Below are 20,387 nucleotides of genomic sequence, written 5' to 3'. Positions count from 1 at the left end.
GAAATTATGCTTTTTATACGGCCTTATTAACCTGCGCCACTACTTTTAGTAATTTATTTTAACGGCTAATTGTCTCGGCATCAACCGCTTTTGGCTGGGTGTCTGTATCCATCGTTTTGCGAGAACAATTCAAAGCTTCAGCCATAAGGGTTCATTTTAAAACCTGTTTCATCCATTCCACAGTGAGGAAAAACTGCCTCGGAGGCAATACATTTTTTAATATAAAAAAAAGTTTTTGTAATTCACTACGACAAAACATTATAGCTGAATTTGCAGTTAGTGCCTCAGGAATAACAACAGTGCGTCCCACCCTCCCTAGTTCTAATTGTATCAGCCTCCATACAGTTCATGCACAGCTTAGGCATCGCACCCCTGGTTAAATGACTTCAGGTCACAGCGTATGGTAAAAAAAAAACATTCATGCGAACAGATTGAAAGCTGAAACGCTGATATCAGAAATTAAATTAATGCGAGTGAGAATGAAAAAAAATATCTAATTAAAATAATTTGAAAAATGGTTTTAAAATTGGTCTTGACACCGGCATTTACCAAGCTGTCATCAGCGATACTGCGAGCTACACATTCAGATCAAGCGTTTAGAAACTAGCAGTGTGTTTTTTCTTAAGCTGGGAACTAATATTGACAAGCTGCTAATAGGCACATACACAGGACTGAAAATGCAAACCCTTCTTGGCTAATTACCAGGCAGCTCTACTGTAGAATGGTATAATCTGCGGAACTCCCAGCATGCAGCTCGATAAAGGAAAAAAAAAGCCATTAATTTCTCCTTATTGTAATCTAGATCAGAGTTGAGACATACACAGTTCCTTCCAGGGTAGAGTAACTGCTATTAGCAGCGCTGGCAAGATTATTCCTCTGAAGCTGCATGCTTAATTACATAGAATACTGCATAAATTGTCAAGTGCAAAGAATAATTTTGATAAATTAAAATACTAATTAAATAGGCCTTTGCAGAATTTTGAGAACATTATAGGGTTCAGCTCTTCCAGCCTATTTGCATATCCTTCATCTGGGGAATTTTTTTTTTTTGAAGACTTTTTTTTGTACGTGGGAGCGTTGAAGGAAGATTCACGGACAATAATTTGGTTAAAGCTTTAGTAACGCGCTGTTTCCATTTTCTATTCTTCACGTTTCTATTCCTCGCCTCTCTAATTGTCTGTTTTGAAAGAGCTGCGTGATTAATTAACAGGCCAGGTTTAATATATATCAGATAATCATCTCCATTTTAATTACAAGCCGCAAAATGTATTGAGTTTAGAAAATATCTGTTTTGCTTATGGCGTGTGATTTGTTAGCGCAATTTTGTGTACACAGGAAGAAGTTATTAAATGACGCAATGTATGATTTATGTCTCTGCTTCCCCAAATGAATGACTGTGCTGCCTTTTTATAACCACTGGAATATTTCGAATTTGGAGGAATCGCAGCATGTTTTCGGATTTTTTTTTTAGTGCTTCTGTGGCTACCCTACAAAGGATTGCAGCTGCTCTGTGCAGTTTCAGTATCCAAAGATCACATGATAGTTTTGGGTGAAGAGGTCCCTTTCAGCTCATGTGACCTCATCCTTCCAGTAGATTAATTCTTGCTGTCCCCTTTTGATTACAGCATTTAACAAGTGTACATATTACTCATTCGTCCTCAAATCTCCACTCGATAGCCCTGGCCTACTCCACAGACAGCAGCCTCCCGTCAGAGCCCAGCAACATAGAAAGCACTCTCACTCTATACCTGTCCCTGTAATATCTAATTCCTCTCCCAACTAGCTGGGCATCCAGCTCCTTTTTGGAGGAATCGATTGGCACACCATAAATTGCTTTTGCCTGGAAATCTGTTTCACCATTCCACTATTCAGTGAGGGCAAAATATTCTTCTAATCTGTTGTCTCACTTGACGTTTACCGTATATCTGCTGAGAGCTCAAACTGGTAGCAATGCTGTGTGAGAATATATATATATATATTTATATATATTAATTATAAAAGGTAGCTGAGTCAAGTTGCTTCAGGCTCTGGTTTTGCCCCTTAAAGAGATGTGCATCAATAAAGGCAACAAAAAAAAACCGAATCTGAGTATCTTCTTTTAAACATTACCGACTTCTGCTCGATGTGAAATGTGTGCAAGCGGGCCACTCATGTGTTTATGGTGGTTGAATTGTTTTCAAGTTTTATTTAGAAAAAAAATAGTTTTGCCGGATCCACCTTCCCTTCGAAACCTTCAGTTATTTTCAGTATTTCAAGCATCAGTATGGTGGAGTACAATTGGCCAAGTTCGAACGTTTTATAATAACTGCTGGAGAGACAAAATAGTTGTGGTAGGTAAGAGTTTTCTGCTGGCTGCAAACCCATTTTACCCTCAGATTGCAAATCCAGCCCAAATGTTTTAACTCGCCTCCAGTGAGAACAACTGAAGACAATCATCAACATCACCACTACCGACACCACCCCTATCAACACCGCAAACACCAACACCATCAACATCAACACCACAAACACCATCAACATCACCAACACCATCAACATCACCAACACCACCTCTATCAGCACCGCAAACACCAACACCAGCAACATCAACATCACAAACACCATCAACATCACCAACATCACAAACACCATCAACATCACCAACATCACAAACACCATCAACATCACCAACATCACAAACACCATCAACATCACCAACACCACCTACACCATCAACATCACCAACACCATCAACACCACTAACACCATCAACACCATCAACATCACCAACACCATCAACACCACCAACACCATCAACATCACCAACACCATCAACATCATCAACACCATCAACATCACCAACACCATCAACATCACCAACACCATCAACATCACCAACACCATCAACATCACCAACACCACTAACACCACCAACACCACTAACACCACCAACACCATCAACATCATCAACACCACCAGCACCAACACCAACCACATCAACACCATCCGCACCAACACCAAGTTGTCTTTGTAACCTCCTCCAGCCCTACAATCCTCCTGAACTCTCCGTTTCTCTGACTCTGCCTTCTTGTGCATTCCTCCCCTCCCTTTGCCCCAGCATTGACAGCCATGCCTTTAACCGCCAGAGGCCCCATGCTCTGAAATTCCTTCCCTAAACACCTCCGCCTCCCTCCTCCTCTTTCTCCGTAAGAGCCACCTCTGACCAAGCTTTTGGTCGCCTGTCCTATCACCTTCTTTGGAGCACGTTTCTCACTGCTGTATTGGTACTGATATACCTATCAATTCATCCAATGAAAAGCGACGAGTTAAGAAAGTAACTATAGGTTTTTATTGGCTAAATAACAGAGCCCACCCTCGTGGGTGATCGGATCCAACAAGGAGGAATACCAGCCAGTCGACCACCTTTATACCTGGGCAGGTAGGTGGAGCCATGGGCGGAGTCAGCAGTGGTCAGCCCAGGTATAACAGTGTGACAAGAGGCGACCTCATATAGTGATACAACAGTGTGAACAGTGATAACCATAGAGTAACGATATAACAGTGATAACTATAGTGTAACGATAGTGAACGATAAAAGTGGTTTACCACATTCACCCCTTGTTTAGATTTGAGTCCGGCGGGGTGAAGTTCTGGTATGTCAGTCTGTCCGGAGGCCTCGTAAGCCTTTCTGATCGTCGCAGCGGCGGTGTTGCATTATCCGGTGTTAATGCTGGTGTCTGCGTGGTCGGCGAAGGCTCGTGGGGTTCCGGCATGCCGTCTACCTGGGCTGGAATTGGGGGGGTGGTGGGGGGTGGTGAAGGTGGTGTCTCCGGAGTGCCCGAGGGTGCGAGGTCTCGTAAGGAGACTGTGTCCTCCCGCCCGTCTGGGTATGCCACATAGGTGTACTGGGGGTTGGCGTGCAGGAGGTCCACCCTCTCAACCAGGGGGTCCGTTTTATGGGCCCTCACGTGCTTTCGCAGCAAGACTGGCCCCGGAGAGGTCAGCCAGGTTGGTAGAGTGGTTCCCGTAGTCGACTTCCTGGGGAAAACAAACATTCGTTCATGGGGGGTGGCGTTAATGGCAGTGCAAAGTAGTGGCCGGATGGAATGCAGCGCTGCCGGGAGGACTTCCTGCCAGCGGGAGGTTGGGAGGCCCTTAGACTTTAAGGCTAAGAGGACGGCCTTCCATACCATCGCGTTCTCTCTTTCCACCTGGCCGTTCCCTCGGGGGTTGTAGCTGGTGGTCCTGCTTGCGGCAATACCTCTCGCTAGTAGGAACTGACGGAGTTCCTCGCTCATGAAGGAGGAGCCCCGGTCACTATGTATATAGTTTGGGAACCCGAACAAGGCGAAGAGGTCGTTCAGGCATTTGATGACCGTGGTACTGGTCATGTCTGGGCAGGGGAAGGCAAAGGGGAAACGGGAGTACTCATCAACAATGTTGAGGAAGTACACATTACGGCCAGAGGACGGGAGGGGCCCCTTAAAGTCGATGCTCAGGCGCTCGAAGGGGCGGGTGGCCTTGATCAGGCTTGCTCTGTCCGGCCTAAAGAAGTGCGGTTTGCACTCGGCACAGGTCTGGCAGTTCCTGGTCATGGTCCTGACCTCCTCGATGGAGTAGGGCAGGTTGCGGGCCTTAATGAAGTGGTAAAGTCTGGTGACCCCGGGGTGGCAGAGGTCGTTGTGGAGGGTCTGAAGTCTATCACTTTGCGCGCTGGCGCATGTAATTCGTGACAGAGCATCAGGGGGTTCGTTCAGCTTACCTGGCCGGTACAAGATATCATAATCATAGGTGGAGAGCTCGATTCTCCACCTCAAGATCTTGTCGTTCTTGATTTTGCCCCTCAGCTTGTTATTAAACATAAAAGCGACCGAACGCTGGTCGGTGAGGAGGGTAAATCGTTTGCCTGCCAGGTAATGCCTCCAGCGTCGTACCGCCTCCACAATCGCCTGGGCCTCCTTCTCGACCGACGAGTGTCGGATCTCAGGGCCCTGTAGGGTCCTTGAGAAGAAGGCCACTGGTCTCCCCTCCTGGTTAAGGGTAGCAGCTAGGGCGAAGTCGGATGCATCGCTCTCCACTTGGAAGGGGATGGACTCATCCACTGCGTGCATTGTGGCCTTGGCAATGTCTCCCTTAATGAGGGAGAAGGCTGCGCACGCTTCCTCCGTAAGGGGGAAGGATGTGGACTTCATGAGGGGTCTGGCTTTGTCTGCATAATTGGGCACCCATTGGGCATAGTAGGCGAAGAGCCCCAGGGTTCTCTTCAGAGCCTTTGGACAGTGGGGGAGGGGTAGCTCCATGAGGGGACGCATTCTTTCGGGGTCGGGGCCGATGACTCCGTTCTCTACTACACAGCCGAGGATGGCAAGGCGCGAGGTGTTAAACACACATTTCTCCTTATTGTAGGTGAGGTTCAGCCGTTGGGCCGTACGGAGGAATCTCTCCAGATTAACGTCATGGTCCTGCCGGTCGCGGCCGCAGATGGTGACGTTATCTAGGTAGGGGAACGTGGCGTGCAGCCCGTTCTGGTCAACCATCCGGTCCATCTCCCTTTGGAAGACCAAAACCCCTTTGGTGACGCCGAAGGGAACCCTAAGGAAGTGGTAGAGGCGGCCATTCGCCTCGAAGGCGGTATACTGGCGGTCCTCAGGGCGGATAGGGAGTTGGTGGTAGGCCGACTTAAGGTCGATGGTAGAGAATACTCGGTATTGTGCGATCTGATTGACCATATCAGATATGCGGGGAAGGGGGTATGCGTCCAGCTGGGTGTACCTGTTTATGGTCTGGCTGTAGTCGATGACCAGGCGGTTTTTATTGCCGGTCTTAACGACCACGACCTGGGCACGCCAGGGGCTGGTGCTCCCTTCGATGATGCCCTCCTTCAGGAGACGCTGCACCTCAGAGCTAATGAAAGCTCTGTCCCCGGCGCTGTACCGCCTGCTCTTGGTAGCGACGGGTTTGCAGTCGGGGGTGAGGTTAGCGAACAGGGAAGGTGGCGGGACCTTGAGGGTGGATAGGCCGCAGGTGTTACGCGGTGGGCGGTTTAAAATCTGCTGGTTGTCGACTGTGAGTGGGGGGAGGGGTCCGCCGTATGCTAGCGTGACGCTTTGGAGGTGGGATTGGAAGTCTAGCCCTAGTAGGACGGCAGCGCATAGCTGGGGCAGGACGAGGAGTTTAAAATTTTTATACTCCGTACCCTTAACCGACAGGGTCACAACACAGTAGCCGCTGATGTCTGTGGCGTGTGACCTCGATGCCATCGAGATCCGGTTGCGCATTGGCTGGATAGGGAGGGAGTAGTGGCTCACCGTGTCTGGGTGGATGAAACTCTCCGTGCTTCCGCTGTCGAACAGGCAGGTCGTGGCGTGGCCGTTTACTTTGATGTCCATCATGGACTTGGACAGGTGATGCGGGCGGGCTTGGTCCAGTGTGATGGAGGCTAGTGTATAGCTGAGCAAGTTGCTGTAGTCTGCGGGTGAGGCGGTAGTCGGGTCTAGAGGCACGGTGGCGGTCGAGCGTGGTGGGTAAAATGGCGTCTCCCACGAGGTTGGACAAAATGGCGGAGAAGATGGCTGCCCCCGTAACTCACATGAGGCACTGCTGGTGTCGGTTGCCTGGATCAAAGATGGCCGCCCCCATGACTCACATGTGGGGATGCTGGCCTCTGTTGCCTTGATGGAAGATGGCCGCCCCCACAGCTCGCATGAGGCACTGCTGGCCTCTGTCGATCCCCCTCTGCAGGCCTTTGCGAAGTGGCCTTTCTTCAAGCAGATCGAGCAGGTCGCGTTTTTGGCAGGGCAGCGCAACCTCGGGTGTTTCGCCTGGCCGCAGAAGAAGCAGCCGGCGGCCCGATCGCGGGGGTCCGATGTCGGAGCTGGTACCGGGGGTGGCGGTCTCGATCGGGTCCGGGACGCCGACGCTGAGGTAGGTCCCAGGGGGGTTGCTGCGGGGGGTATTGCGGTCGGGGTCGGTCCCATGTCCCAGGGTCGCGAGTTACAGTACCTTGAGTATGCCTCGAGGTCCCGATGGGCCACTTCTAGAGAGCGAGCGAGGGCTGCAGCTTTGTCCAGGTCGAGGTCCTTTGCTTCCAGTAGTCTTTGCCGTGAGTAGTCGGACCGCAGGCCTTTCACGAAGGCATCGCGGACATTGTCTTCAGTATTTTCTGCCGCCGTTACCGCTTTAAAGTTACAGTCTCTGCCGAGTGCTTGTAGCACCCGTAAAAATTCATCCACGGGCTCTCCTGGCTGTTGCGGGCGGGATCTTAGGAGGTGTCTGGCATACATGGAATTTACCGGGCTCTGGTACTGTCTTTTCAGCCGGTTGATGGCGTCCTCGTATGTTTTAAAGTCCCGGATGAGTGCGAATACTTTAGGGCTCACTTGGGCGGTCAGAACTCTTAGCTTGGATCTCTGAGGCACGCCGGATTCTCCCAGGTAGGACTCGAAACAGCTCAGCCAGTGTTCGAAGTCGAGGGCTGAGTTTGCAGCCAGTGGGTTTAGATCCAGGTACGGTGGTCTGAGGGCTCGCAGCCAAGCTGGCTGCTGTGGCTGTTGTAGCTCGGCGTCTGGCTGGTCGTTTTGCTGCTCGCTTTACTGCTCAGGGAACGACATTTTAAAATTTAGCCAATAAAATTGATATACCTATCAATTCATCCAATGAAAAGCGACGAGTTAAGAAAGTAACTATAGGTTTTTATTGGCTAAATAACAGAGCCCACCCTCGTGGGTGATCGGATCCAACAAGGAGGAATACCAGCCAGTCGACCACCGTTATACCTGGGCAGGTAGGTGGAGCCATGGGCGGAGTCAGCAGTGGTCAGCCCAGGTATAACAGCGTGACAAGAGGCGACCTCATATAGTGATACAACAGTGTGAACAGTGATAACCATAGAGTAACGATATAACAGTGATAACTATAGTGTAACGATAGTGAACGATAAAAGTGGTTTACCACAGGTACATTGAACAAAACTGCAAAATATCTCACCTTACTTTCACTAAATATCTTCAGTGGTATGACGTTTCCATGGTCCCCGCAGCATAGAAACCATCATGTTCCACACAACTTCCCAACATCTCGACCAGTACACCTCCTCATAGCACTTAATCCCATTCCAAATCAGGCTGTAATCATCACATTTGGTCAAATAGTTCTTTTGCTACACTTTCTTATCCAAACGGATTCACAATCAACCAAACAGAAGGCAACAAGAATATTATTAATAATGAAAACCATTACCAAACACGCTCTCCTGCCAAGGAGCAGATTCTCATTCTTTATAAAATCTCTTGGGTCAGGTGTCCATTTATTAACTGGATCGCCTGCTTTTAATTTCCTCCCTAAAACCAGACCACAACTCAACATTTTTCTTCTTGCTGCCTGCACTTTAGGAGATCAGATTTTCTAAATCTAAAACTGCAGCACTTCCAGCAGCCATCTATTCAACTTCTTTGCAGGCCCCAGTACACCAGCTTGAGACGGTTTTCTAAATCACTTTTCTTTTTAACCTGCCTGTCGAATTTTGTGGTTGGCAAGGTGAGTGATTTTAATGCTGTGGATGGAGCATTTTCCATTTAGCCATCAAACGCTTCCAAGTCAGGTGCTGAAACCAAACTCCAACAGAACTGTGCCGTAGAACCTCTATTACCTGGAATTTGTTTGAAGGAATTTTTTGTCTCCAGAACAAGCTTATCATTTGCTGCCTTTATCCTCCAAGGTTTTAGAGTTTCTCTTGTCACTATATATAGCAATGTTTGTGCAAATTTTCACTGTTTGCTGTTTATAGGGAAATTGTAAGCAAGTTCTAAAGGAATCCACTGATAATGTCACCTTACATAGTAAGCAAAGGAAATCCTAATCCTCCTATTAGGATATTAGAAGGTAGAACCTCTGATTGCTGAAGTTCATGTGTGAGCATAGTATGTTCAGAATGTTATAAATCTCATCATCATAAAGAAACTACTCATGAAATAACGCTGGATGGCCAGCTGGTGGCGCCGTCCAAGGAGTATAAATACTCGGGCGTGGGCCCAGCTTGCCCAGGGACATTTTGTAAGACAGGAACTAGTGAAGTACAACTAGACCTCCATGTTCTGAAACAAGTTGATTAAAGCCTTGCTTTATACTCGAACCAAGTGCATAGTGAGTGTTATTACGTCACAGACTACATTCCTAAGTGTGCTACTTATATAGAATTACGTAGAATGTACAGCACAGAAACAGGTCATTCGGCCCAACAGGTCCATGCCAATGTTTATGCTCCACACGAGCCTCCTCCCACCTCTCTTCATCTAACCCTATCAGCATAACCTTCTGTTCCTTTCTCCTTCATGTGTTTATCTAGCTTCACCACTTTAAATAGGTTTGCGCCAGGACTGCATCACGACTGCGTTAAGTATTTGTACCTGAACATCACGGAACGGGTGTTTTACCCGCAGATTTTCAAACACGAAAAGTTAACAGCACTTTCAATAGCCAACTATTCATGAGATTTGTCCCCCCCCCCCACCAAACTTCTTTTCAGGACCTTAATACACCAAGCCGCAGGTTTCTTTCTAAAATTACGCTCGTTGCATCATCTCCGAGAAAGTCCCCTTCTGAAGATCTGGCAGGCCGCCATACCCGACGGGTGGCTTTTGTCACTTGCATGTTCTGATGCTGCAGGCATCTCCTTTAATGCTGGTGTTGCTCCACAGTTTCTGTTGTGGGATCCTCGGTACAGCCGATTCCATTTTAAGCTTGTCTCATTTTTGTTTCTTGCAGTGGTCAACAAGGAAAAACTAGAAAAAGAAACGGGATTAAAAATCTTACAAACTGGCATGGGAGAGGTAAGTTGAAATTACTGTTTGTTTTAACGGGGAGGTATTCTGTGTTCTAATCTGAATGAATATGTTAGTTCTGCGTTACGGTACTGTCGAGTGTCTGCTGTATTTCAGCAGCATTTTCAAAAGTACAGTTCATTTCAGGTTCCAAACTCTGGCATTAGAGGATTCGGGTATCATTCCGAATATATTTTGAAACATAACTGTTTACACTTAAGGTCTTAATATGGCCATAGTTCATTAGCCAGTTATACCGCACAGGTTGCACCAGTGTAAACTGATCTTGGCTTTGCATCAGTACAAACTACTTACTAAAATGACAAACAAAATTCTGTCTTGTCTTACATAGAATTTACAGCAGAGTAACAGGCCATTCGGCCTAACTGGTCCATGCTGGTGTTTATGCTCCACATGAGCCTCCTCCCACCCCACTTCATCTCACCCTATCTGCATGTCTATTATATGATTCTATAAAATGGGGAAATACTTTCCATCCCCTTTAGCATGCAATGTATACAGCAAGAATGGCTACCTGTGAGTTGCAAAGCAAATCTGAGCTCATAAACCACAAGTCTAAAAGTCATTCACTTGATTGAGGGTAAGCGGTCCTCCTAGCGCTGTTTAATCATGGTTGTTAGGTAGACAAATGCAATAGATCAGTTGTATGTTTTTAACGTCACCACGTGGCAGTTATCGATCCAGTGACTGATAGTCCGACAGTAACAGGCTGGGTACCCTTCTTGTCATCCCTGAATTGTGTATGTTGCGTCGGGTGTGATGTGCTGGAGATCACTTACTGCAGTGCGTTGCATCTGCATGAAAATACATCACGGGCACGTCAGCATCTTTCAAATGAACAAACTAGAGAACAACACAAACAAGAAACAGAAACTTATCACTTTAGTCTTACGAAGCACTCCGGCTCCTCGTGGACCCCGAAAAATAATTTTAAACTTACCGGGTTTTTTTTTGGGTTCTTTTTGGCTGCACTGCCAGGCACAACAGGGTGAAGCATCCACAGTGCATGCTTCACCCCATTGTCTCTCACAGTGGCAGTCAAGCTCCTATGCATAGTAAGAGGGCCTACCACCTGAAACAGGTGGGCACTCCAACCAGCCAGCCAGCAGTGGGCCACTTGCGGAATGGCATCAGTCAGATCGGGAGTGAGAACGAAGGGGTGAGTCTTTCGCCGCCACGTTCGCGGCGCCCCTATCCCGTTTACGCCCGGTGGAGCCACAGGATGATGCCGGGGATGGGGAACCATAGTTATGATGAGAGATATGAAATACTGGGATTATTTCTACTGGAGCATAGATGGCCAAACAGCAATTTAGTATTGTGAAGACTTTTGAATCAGGGTAGACTATTTCTTCTGGTTGGAAGTCAATGACATGGGGTCATCAATTTTAAATGATCACTAAATGAGTGAGGAGAGAGGTTAGGAGAACTTTCTTTACGGAGAGGGAGCATAGAATGCCGTGCCTCAGTGAGTGATTCAGGCAAATACCATTGCATTTTTTAAGATTAAATTAGCTAAATATTTGAAGCAGAGAAAGATAAAAGGCTATGGGGGAGAGTAGGGCAGTGGTAATCATTTTGGCTTGCTCGAAAAAAGAACTGTCACAGTGAGCAAAATAGTGTTCTTCTGCGCTGTAAATATCTATGGCTGTATGGATCTTCACAGCCTGGCTGAGATCAGCTTTCTTTTACACCCATCAACTCTTTCAAGCTTTTTAAACTCTGGTCTATTACACCCATTAGCCACTGTGATAAAAAAGGGAAATTTCAGATTTTATTTGATGTGTTTTTTTTTTAAAAGAACAGCTAAGGTCAAGACGAAAGCTCTGTCTTCACTAACTTAAGATTGGAGAAGATCAGTCTACTCGTAATAGAACACTGCTTTGTCTTCAGGAACCTATTCAGATGGTTCGAGTGACTTATTTGAAATATTAATGTTTGCGGTTTGACAGATGGAGCTGAGATTTCTTGTGATCAGTGTGACGGGAAAAATATTAAAAAGGCAGTACCCGCAGAGGTTTAAAGTCTGTTAACATCTCTGTTTGTTGGTTTAGTTCAAAAGAAATGACTTTACATGAAAGAAGACGCAGGGGTTAAAACCGCAATTTTGGTTACTAGTTTTCAAACCTATCAACCGCATCCAGGCTCATTTGCCTCATCTCAAAGGTATATATAAAGGAGTAAGCCTGATTGTTGCATCCAGTGGAGCGGTTACATGTGAACAGGCTGTAAGAAGTAACTTTCTGGAACAGCCTGTGGACTGATCCCAGTTCTGGTGTTTCAAGTATCGTGCTGTTTAGTGTCCTGTTATGTCCTCAGTTCACCTACAAATAAATCTGACCAAGTAGTTCAGCCGGCATGCATTGGTCCGGTCGAGTGTTGTTTTCTGTTTTCTCAGGAGAATGTGGCGGGCATTCCACGTGTTCTCTGGTGAGCGATTTGCAGCTAATGGTTCAACCGTGGCACACTATCCCAGACATGACGGGGAATAGCAATGCAGGTTTTAGTTCATAAGGGACTCGGCCGGATTATTCAGTCTGTGGTCTGGCTGAGGAACATGTCGGGAAAAGCCTGAATCGAAACGGCTGCATCTTTGTAAAAGACAACGACATCTTTGTAAAAAGAATAACTAAGTTTATATTCTTGACTTTTACCTATGGATCTCCCTTTTGACCAGGCCTATAAAGGGGGTCTCCTGCCTTCCTGGACGCAATCACTTCAAAGCGCCTCTACCTAAAACATGAATCTGTCTTTCCTCTTTTCAGATGCTGATGGATGAGCTGAGAGTGTCGAGGCTTTTATGGGGTAGATTCTTGTCATCCCCGCCTGGGCGGTAATCTGGCAGAGTGGATCGCCCGCTCTTTATAGAACTCGCACAGTTTCATTGCACTCAATCAGAAACTTTTCTACGGGGTGGATTTTAACCCTAACCAGGAAAAACCCGGGCGGGTAAACAGTTAAAACCCGCCGGGCGACATACCCGCCGACGTCCCAGCCGTGTCCTGGCACTTCTGGACGGGCAGCTGAGCCGCTTGTCCAAAGCCGACAGGATCCTTCTTTAAATATGCAGATCGGAGTTTACGTCACCCCTCCCCTCCGCCTGCAATTTTAACTCCGGCTTGAACAGAGCTGCTGTCCCGCCCGGGTGAAGGCTTGTCGGAAGAGGATTGGGAGCAGAAAAGCCATTCCGCTAAGCCTTTTACTTTCCTTCGTGGGCCAAGGAGGAATAAGAGTGCTGCTTCGGGCCGCACAAGGCAAGTGTCGGTCTCCCAATCCTGCACTGCGAGAGCCCCACCCCTTCCTGAAACCCCAGTCACATAGAAACATAGAAGATAGGAGCAGGAGTAGGCTATTCGGCCCCTCGAGCCTGTTCCGCCATTTAATGAGATCATGGCTGATCATCCAAATTCAGTACCCTGTCCCTGCTTTCTCCCCATATCCCTTGATCCCTTTAGCCTTAAGAAATATATCTAACTCCTTCTTGAATATATTTAATGAATTGGCCTCAACTGCCTTCTGTGGTAGAGAATTCCACAGGCTCACTACTCTCTGGGTGAAAAAATTCCTCCTCATCTCTGTCCTAAATGGCTTACCCCTTATCCTTAGACTATGACCCCTGGTTCTAGACTCCCCCGCCATTGGGAACATCCTTCCTGCATCTAGTCTGTCTAGTCCTGTTAGAATTTTATAAGTTTCAATGAGATCCCCTCTCATTCTTCTAAACTCCAGCGAATATAAGCCTAATCGACCCAATCTCTCCTCATACGTCATTCCTGCCATCCCAGGTATCAGTCTGGTGAATCTTCGCTGCACTCCCTCCATGGCAAGAACATCCTTCCTCAGATAAGGTGACCAAAACTGCACACAATACTCAAGGTGTGGCCTCACCATGGCCCTGTACAACTGCAGCAAGACATCCTTGCTCGAATCCTCTTAAGTACACTTAAGTAAGTGCCGGTGGGCAGATGCTTGCCGCCTGTTCCGGGCGGATAGTTGGCTCTAATGAGGCCCTGCGGTTAAGATCTCCGTGACCTCATTCTGCCGTGGGTGAGCGGAAAACGAACTCGCCAGCAGCATTCCTTGCCGGAAGCACGCTGCAAGTTAAAATCCACCACCATGTGTGTTAGATGTAACAAGCTATTGTAGCCTTCCCAGCTAATATTTCTTTGATTTTATGATCAATTTTTCTTTTGACGTTAACTTTTCAAAGATTACAATTTGTATAATTTTTTCAAAGGAAATCAGTATCAGTTTATCTCAAACGTGGAACATCTCCTTTAACACCTAAATGCTAACAGATTGCATCCATCCGTTTTTTTTGCTCCATTGCCTGGTTTTCTGGTCTGTAGGATGCATTTCTGCGGTGTTTATTTTACAAGCAGACTATAATTCTTTGCCGTATCACTTAAATGTGAACATTGTGTTTTGTTCGAGGAGAGTTCTACAGGAAACCATCGGGGGGTATTTTTAGCCTAACTCGGCGGGTGGGAAGCCCACGGGATCAGGTGCGGCGCCGGGTTTTACGCCCCGCCCGATTTTTCTCTCCATTGAAGTCAACGAAGAGTAATATCAGACGAGTGTAAAAGCCAGCGTCGCACCCGATCCCGAGTTCGGTTAAAATTGACCCCCCGAACGTCTCAGTAATATTGTGCTGTCACTTCTCGCGGCTAAACTTCTCACCTTCTCAAAGTAGCTGAACAAACTCATCCTACTTCAGGTCCGGGTCAGGCAGCTGACAGCAGTGTCACCGACTGCGTAGCACTATGTGCAAGAGGCTGTGCCGGCAGCATTAATTCCAAGCACCTCTTAGGATTCGGGGAATCGCCAGAGCTCTTAGAAGCTTTAAAACACCTTGATCAATCTGATTTGATTTTTTTTTAGTTCCCACAAACAGGACTATGAATTTTATTTCCCATTCACACTGAAGGGCAGTTAAAGTTAAAAAGCAAAACCACAAATGCATGGTCATTTTAACCTGGTTCAACTTAACCTGGTTCAACTTGACTTCAATGGAGAATAAAATCGGGGGGTGGGGGGGTTTAAAACCAGAGCTGCACCCAATCCTGTCAGTTTCCTAAATTTGTGCTTCCATCAGCAAAGCTCACCTGCCGCGATGGTATCTGGAAATTCAGGCATGTGCTGTGCCCAGTTTTCCAACCATTATTTGGGGTAATTTTGGCCGTGATTTTACTTACCTTGGCGGGTCCATGGTGGTCGACGTCGGTGGTGGGTCCCAACCCCGCTGCTGGCTCCAGCCTGCTGTCCAATTTCTGATTTTCCCCTGATAGAGCTTGTTAAGCCTTCCCAGCGCGTTTCCCAGCCAATTCGAGGAAGCGTGTCTGATGACGTCATTTGATGATGCGTCATCAGCCGGTTTCCTTAAAGGGACCATGTCCAAATTTATTTTGACATTTGTGCTGTCAGTGTTCTACAGCATTGAGGTGCTGCAAACACTGACAATGACTGCACTGAGGTGCAGGGCTGCACCCAGGCTCTCCCATGACTTCCTCCATATGCTTATGGAGGGAGTAACAGTACGCAAGGAGGTTCTCTTCCCTTCCCATGGGCGGAAGAGACCTCCCCAGGAAATCCACACTGCCTGGTTGCAAATTGCAGAGGAGGGCATAAGCAGGGATGTGGTCAGGGGGACCTGGGTGCAGTGCCGCAAATGTTTCAATGATCTCAGTAGATCACGAAACGTTAGTACAAAGCCACACTCAACCTCATCCTGTTGTGCCGAGCATCACATCCCCATCACTCTGCCTTCCCTACCCTACTCCTGCACATCCTTACTCACACCAGCTTACCTTGCACCTCCACCCATCCCTCTCTCTATATTATCACATCCCCATCTCACTAGCCACCCATCATACTCACCCTCATCCGAGTGCAATCATACCAACTAACAACACACAAGAGTAGGCACTTGGGTGTTTTATGCAATGTTCATGTAAAGTTTCTGTTAATGTGGTGTCAAACATTGAAACATTTATTTTCAACACTTTGCGTTCTTAGACAGATTTGTGTGTATCTGTGGAAGTGGCTTAGTGAGTTGCAGTGAATGGTGAGACTTAACGGTACCCCCCCCCCCCCCCCCGGCAATGGTGATGAGCATGATGTAGCAGCTAGGGTGTACAATGTCAGGTGAAGTAAATCTGGCCATGGTGAGGCCATCCCTGGTCTCCCGGGCAGCAATGTGGTTGGGTGCTGATGCCCTGTGTCCTGTGCAGCATCAGGTGATTGCGGAGAAGGTTGGCGTTGTTGTTGGTGCTGCTGGTGTTGGGGCTGATCGTGGTGCGATCCTGAGGACCAAGGTGAGAGAGTATAAAGGGCACCCATGCTGATGGAATAGATGGCAGGTGAAGTAGAGATGACAGAAGTGATCTGTCAATGGTGAGAGATGTATTGAGGTCAGACTGGATGGAGACTTTTGTAAAGACTTGCAGCATGGTGAATCTGTTGTGGAAATGCAGTGAGGATGAGCTTGTGGCTGAGGGAAGATATCTCTGTAAGGTGGGAGCTTTTACTGGACATTTAAAGCTGCCAACTCAACAGCTGATTCAATGGCCACTGAACTCGCACCTCAGTTTAACAGACGTGAACCCCGAGCAGCGAGGACCCTGTGGGCGAGCAGGTAAAATCAAAAGGTGAGCTGGAATGCATTCTTAATGATCTCTAAACAAGGTCATAATAACCTGAATTGGGTCCCCCGCCACTGCGTGTCGAGTTTGCTCAGCACTGACAGACCCGACATTGAGGGAAAAGATTCTGGGATGCAATAAGCCCTAAACTACCTTGAGTGGAGGCGGGTTCACAGAGGAGTCCTGACCCGCTGAGGAAAAAAAAGTTTCCCACCCGACCCGCCACCAGTCGCGTCGGCTGACCTCCCGGAAAATCTCGGCCCTTGTCTTTGTGCGATAGTGTAAAATGGGCGATAGCGAATTGGTAGCTCGTCTTACACCTCTCCCAAATTTCTGATATATGGTTCTGGCACTGAGAGCAAGAAGTGACAGAGTGACCCGTGTCATTTCAATATTCTTTGGCTGTGCAGCACAGCACCCTCCTTGTGATGAAGTTTCTGTTTGTCACTGTAAAATGTCAGCATATTTGGAGATTTACTGTGTAAGGGTCTGGTTGAATTTTGTGGGGAGAACGGGTCGCACGCAGGTAGAAAAGGTTGGAGGCAGATTACGATTTACAAAGCAAAAGCAATCTGTTACTCAAAGCAATTTAGGGCTTACTGCATCCCAGAATCTTTTTTTATTATTTCACTCCAAATTGCTTCCAAAAATAACCCTAATTTGAACAAAAAAACTGTATTCAGTCGGTGCTTAGACAAAGATTAAACACTTTATGGTTGGTGGCACTGGTTTCATTGATCTAGAAGGCACATTGCATTGCTTTTTATGAGCCAAAGCTGAACAATGGCCGATTAGCACTCAGTCTGTCACGATAAATGGGTAGTAATTTCTCTGCAACAGGACTGTTCTGTTCAGTTATGTGGCAGATACATTTGATGTGGAAATTATAAATGTATGTCCAAGTTTCCTATAAATGCCTTCTGCTATACATACAAATCAGGTTTTATTTAAGAAGACATTGGGTGGGGGTTGGAATTGAAATTATTTTATTAATATCATAATTGAACTGGAGAGGCTCTACAGACACTTCTGGGCAAGGTACTAGAAAAGCCTTGTTATCAAAAAGGGGAATTGGATATGTATTTGAAAAGGAGAAATTTGCAGGGTTATGGGGAGAGCAGCGGAGCGGGACTAATTTGGATAGCTCTTTCGAAGAGCCGGCACAGACATGGTTGGAGGTGAAAGGAATGGCTTGGGCATTGTAGGGGTGCTTTATGGTGTTGGTGTGGGGTGGTGCCAACGTGCCGCATCATGTGGCAGCCAGGGTGTGCAGCGTTAAGTGAAGTAAATGTGGCCAAGGTGAGGCCATCCCTGGCATCTCGGGCAGCAATGTGGTTGGGTGCTGATGCTCTCTGTCCTGTGCGGCACCAGCTGATTGCAGAGAAGGTTGGTGTTGTTGTTGGTGCGCCTGGTGCTGCTGGTGTTGGGGCTGATCGTGGTGGGATTCTGAGGACCAAGGTGAGATTTTTTTTTCAAGGGCACCGATGCTGATGGAATAGATGGCAGGTGAGGTTGAGATGAGAGAAGTGATATGTCAATGGCAAGAGAGCGTGCTCCAATGAGGTGACACTGGATAGATAGTTTGCTCCAAACACTTGCTAGCTGCATAAAGCTCAATCTGTCTTCCAAATGCAGTGAGCAACAGTTTCTAACCTTGGAAAGTAAAGACCTATGAAATGGGAGCTTTTACAGACCATTTGCAGCTGTCAAGTTAGTAAATCATGCCATGCTGACACAACACCCGACCTCCTTACCCGACGTGATCCCCGAGCAGCGGGGAAGCCGTTGACGAACTCTAAAAATCTAAAGGTAAGCTTAAAATAATACTTAATTGCCTCTTAACAATCCAGCTAATGATCTAAATTGCCTCCCCCGTCGCTTGGTGTCGGGTCTGTTCAGCGCTGACAGACCCGACACCTGGGAGTTCACAGCTGACTCGCCTCCGATCCCGTCCTCTCAGCGCCAGTAAAATTCCGGCCAAAGTGCTTGTAAGAAACGTACACGGCATATCCTATAGGGTGATTCTGTAATTTGGTGCTCCGAGCAAGAATATCTCAAGAGATCTCTGGTGTGCAGCCCGTGAATTGATGTTGATTAAAATTAACTCGGTATGAGTATATTAAGCATTCACACAGTAAGATTGCCAATAAGAGTTTCTACCTATGGTCAGAATTTGCCATAATGTGGAACCATTGAGCACTATATCCCATCATAACTTGCTTTTAGAGACTGTGTGAGAAATGAACCTGATGAAAATCTTATTTCTTATGTTCTTAAAACAATAATAAGCTTCCAGCATCCTCATTGCAAGACATGAACATTGTGCTTAAATCTAAATGGATTAAAAGGACGAAAGTTAATAACCATCATACGGCGGGAACCAGTTGGTGGCAGTTTACTGACCTATTAGTGAATTTTCTCTGAATGAGCCTTCACAATCAATTTATAGATCATAAGTGGTATATTGTCTGGTGCAGACTGTTTAGCAGCCATTTGTAATATTTATTTAATTCCAAAGTCCTTAAAACCTTACATTTCTTTTTCCTTCCCTCACACACTCTTTTGTACCCAAATTGACAATTGCACGCTCTCCAGCAGGGCTGGGGCACACAATCGGTCAGAGTCGGAAAAATGGAGGGAGATGGGACTTGGTGTCGAAAGAGATTGCAAAGGTTGGGTGGAACTGCATACAGGTGCAGGTGGACGTCTCGCTGTTATCGGTAGCACTTTACTCCTCTCTGTACTGTACACCCCATAGTGGCTGAATGTGATTTCAGATGGTTTGTTACTTTGGTTCCTATTAGTGTTATTACTCTTAGTGAAGGTCAAGTTGCTCATGAATAATTTATGTCAGATTGCCAGTTGTTCACCCATAAACTCTACTTCAGTCGGGTGGCAAGTGGTAACTGCTTTTGCATGAAACATTGCAATCAGAGTACGCTCTCCAGGGTAGGGAATTCAAGCAGCAAGCCATGGCTTTCAGCCACTTGATGCTATTCAAAAGTCAATTGTGGCCAGCTTTTTTTTTTCAGAGCTACTACAAGTCGGCCTTCTGATTTTTTTAGGTTTCACTTTTCCTGTACCCAGGTTAAAAAATAAATAGATGAAGACAGCTACAGGACTTCCCAATCTGTGCTGCCTTACCACCAGCAGTGACCCATTAATAATAATTGCAATACCGCTGGCATCGATATTGGTAAAATCGAATGCTCATAATCAGAAAAACTCGGGTTTAACGAAGCTCAATCAGCAAAGCAATTTTGGAAAGAACAAATTAAACGCTTTTACGGTAAAATATAATAAATGCCCTCAGCTGCCTTAACGAAGTTTGATGGTAAAAGGAGTTGATGTGTCTGATTGGCAGAATCCTCAGTGCCCTTCACTTCCAGTATGGAGCTTGTTCAGCCGCCTGTGTATGACACAGACAACTGAAGGTGTACAGTGTGTCAGCGCTGCCCATTGGTACAGAGAGAAGATGAGGTGCTCCCTGGAACAAATGGGGGAAGCAGCTGGACGTCTTACACCAGGACTGCAGTATACAGGTCTTCAAGGGTTTAATCCTAATTCTGGGATTCATTTTTCTGGGAGTAATTAATTTTAGGGGGGTGGGGGGGAAATTCATTATAGCCCCGTTTTGGGGCGCTAACTTTTAAAAGTTGGAAAAATGAGCGCCAGGCGCTAATATCGAGCAACTTTTAAAAAATTCGGTTTTGCGCGCCAGGAAGGAAGTGGAGCGCGAAATCAAGCTCTCCACTTCCTTCCTGGAGCTCAGCAGGCGGGGCGGTAGGTGTGCAGCGCTGCACAATGGGCCGTGCAGCACCGCCGCGTTGGAAGGCTCCTCCCCTCCCTTAAAGGGAAGGGCCATCGCTGCAGGCTCTGCAAGGGCAAAACTTACCTGGTCCCCGACGGCAGCCGCGATCCGGCCCCA

The 20,387-nt window shown here is 47.0% G+C and overlaps 1 protein-coding gene across 2 annotated transcripts in view; it reads left to right on the top strand.

The window, feature by feature from the left end:
• The window catches only part of ptprn2 (protein tyrosine phosphatase receptor type N2), a 1,093,281-nt gene that overhangs the window by 774,745 nt on the left and 298,149 nt on the right, over positions 1–20,387 (top strand). For both annotated transcript variants that reach the window (XM_085987555.1, XM_085987557.1), the window contains exon 12: positions 9,742–9,806. In XM_085987555.1, coding sequence (XP_085843681.1) covers positions 9,742–9,806 — 65 coding nt within the window. The remainder of the gene's footprint in view (positions 1–9,741; positions 9,807–20,387) is intronic.

Source organism: Somniosus microcephalus, chromosome 5 (assembly GCF_052327205.1).
Source record: "Somniosus microcephalus isolate GS21.2 chromosome 5, FLI_Smic_1.0, whole genome shotgun sequence".
Taxonomy (NCBI): Eukaryota; Metazoa; Chordata; class Chondrichthyes; order Squaliformes; family Somniosidae; genus Somniosus; species Somniosus microcephalus.
The sequence above is the reverse complement of the archived record's forward strand: the minus strand, read 5'-3'. Positions and strand labels throughout refer to the sequence as shown.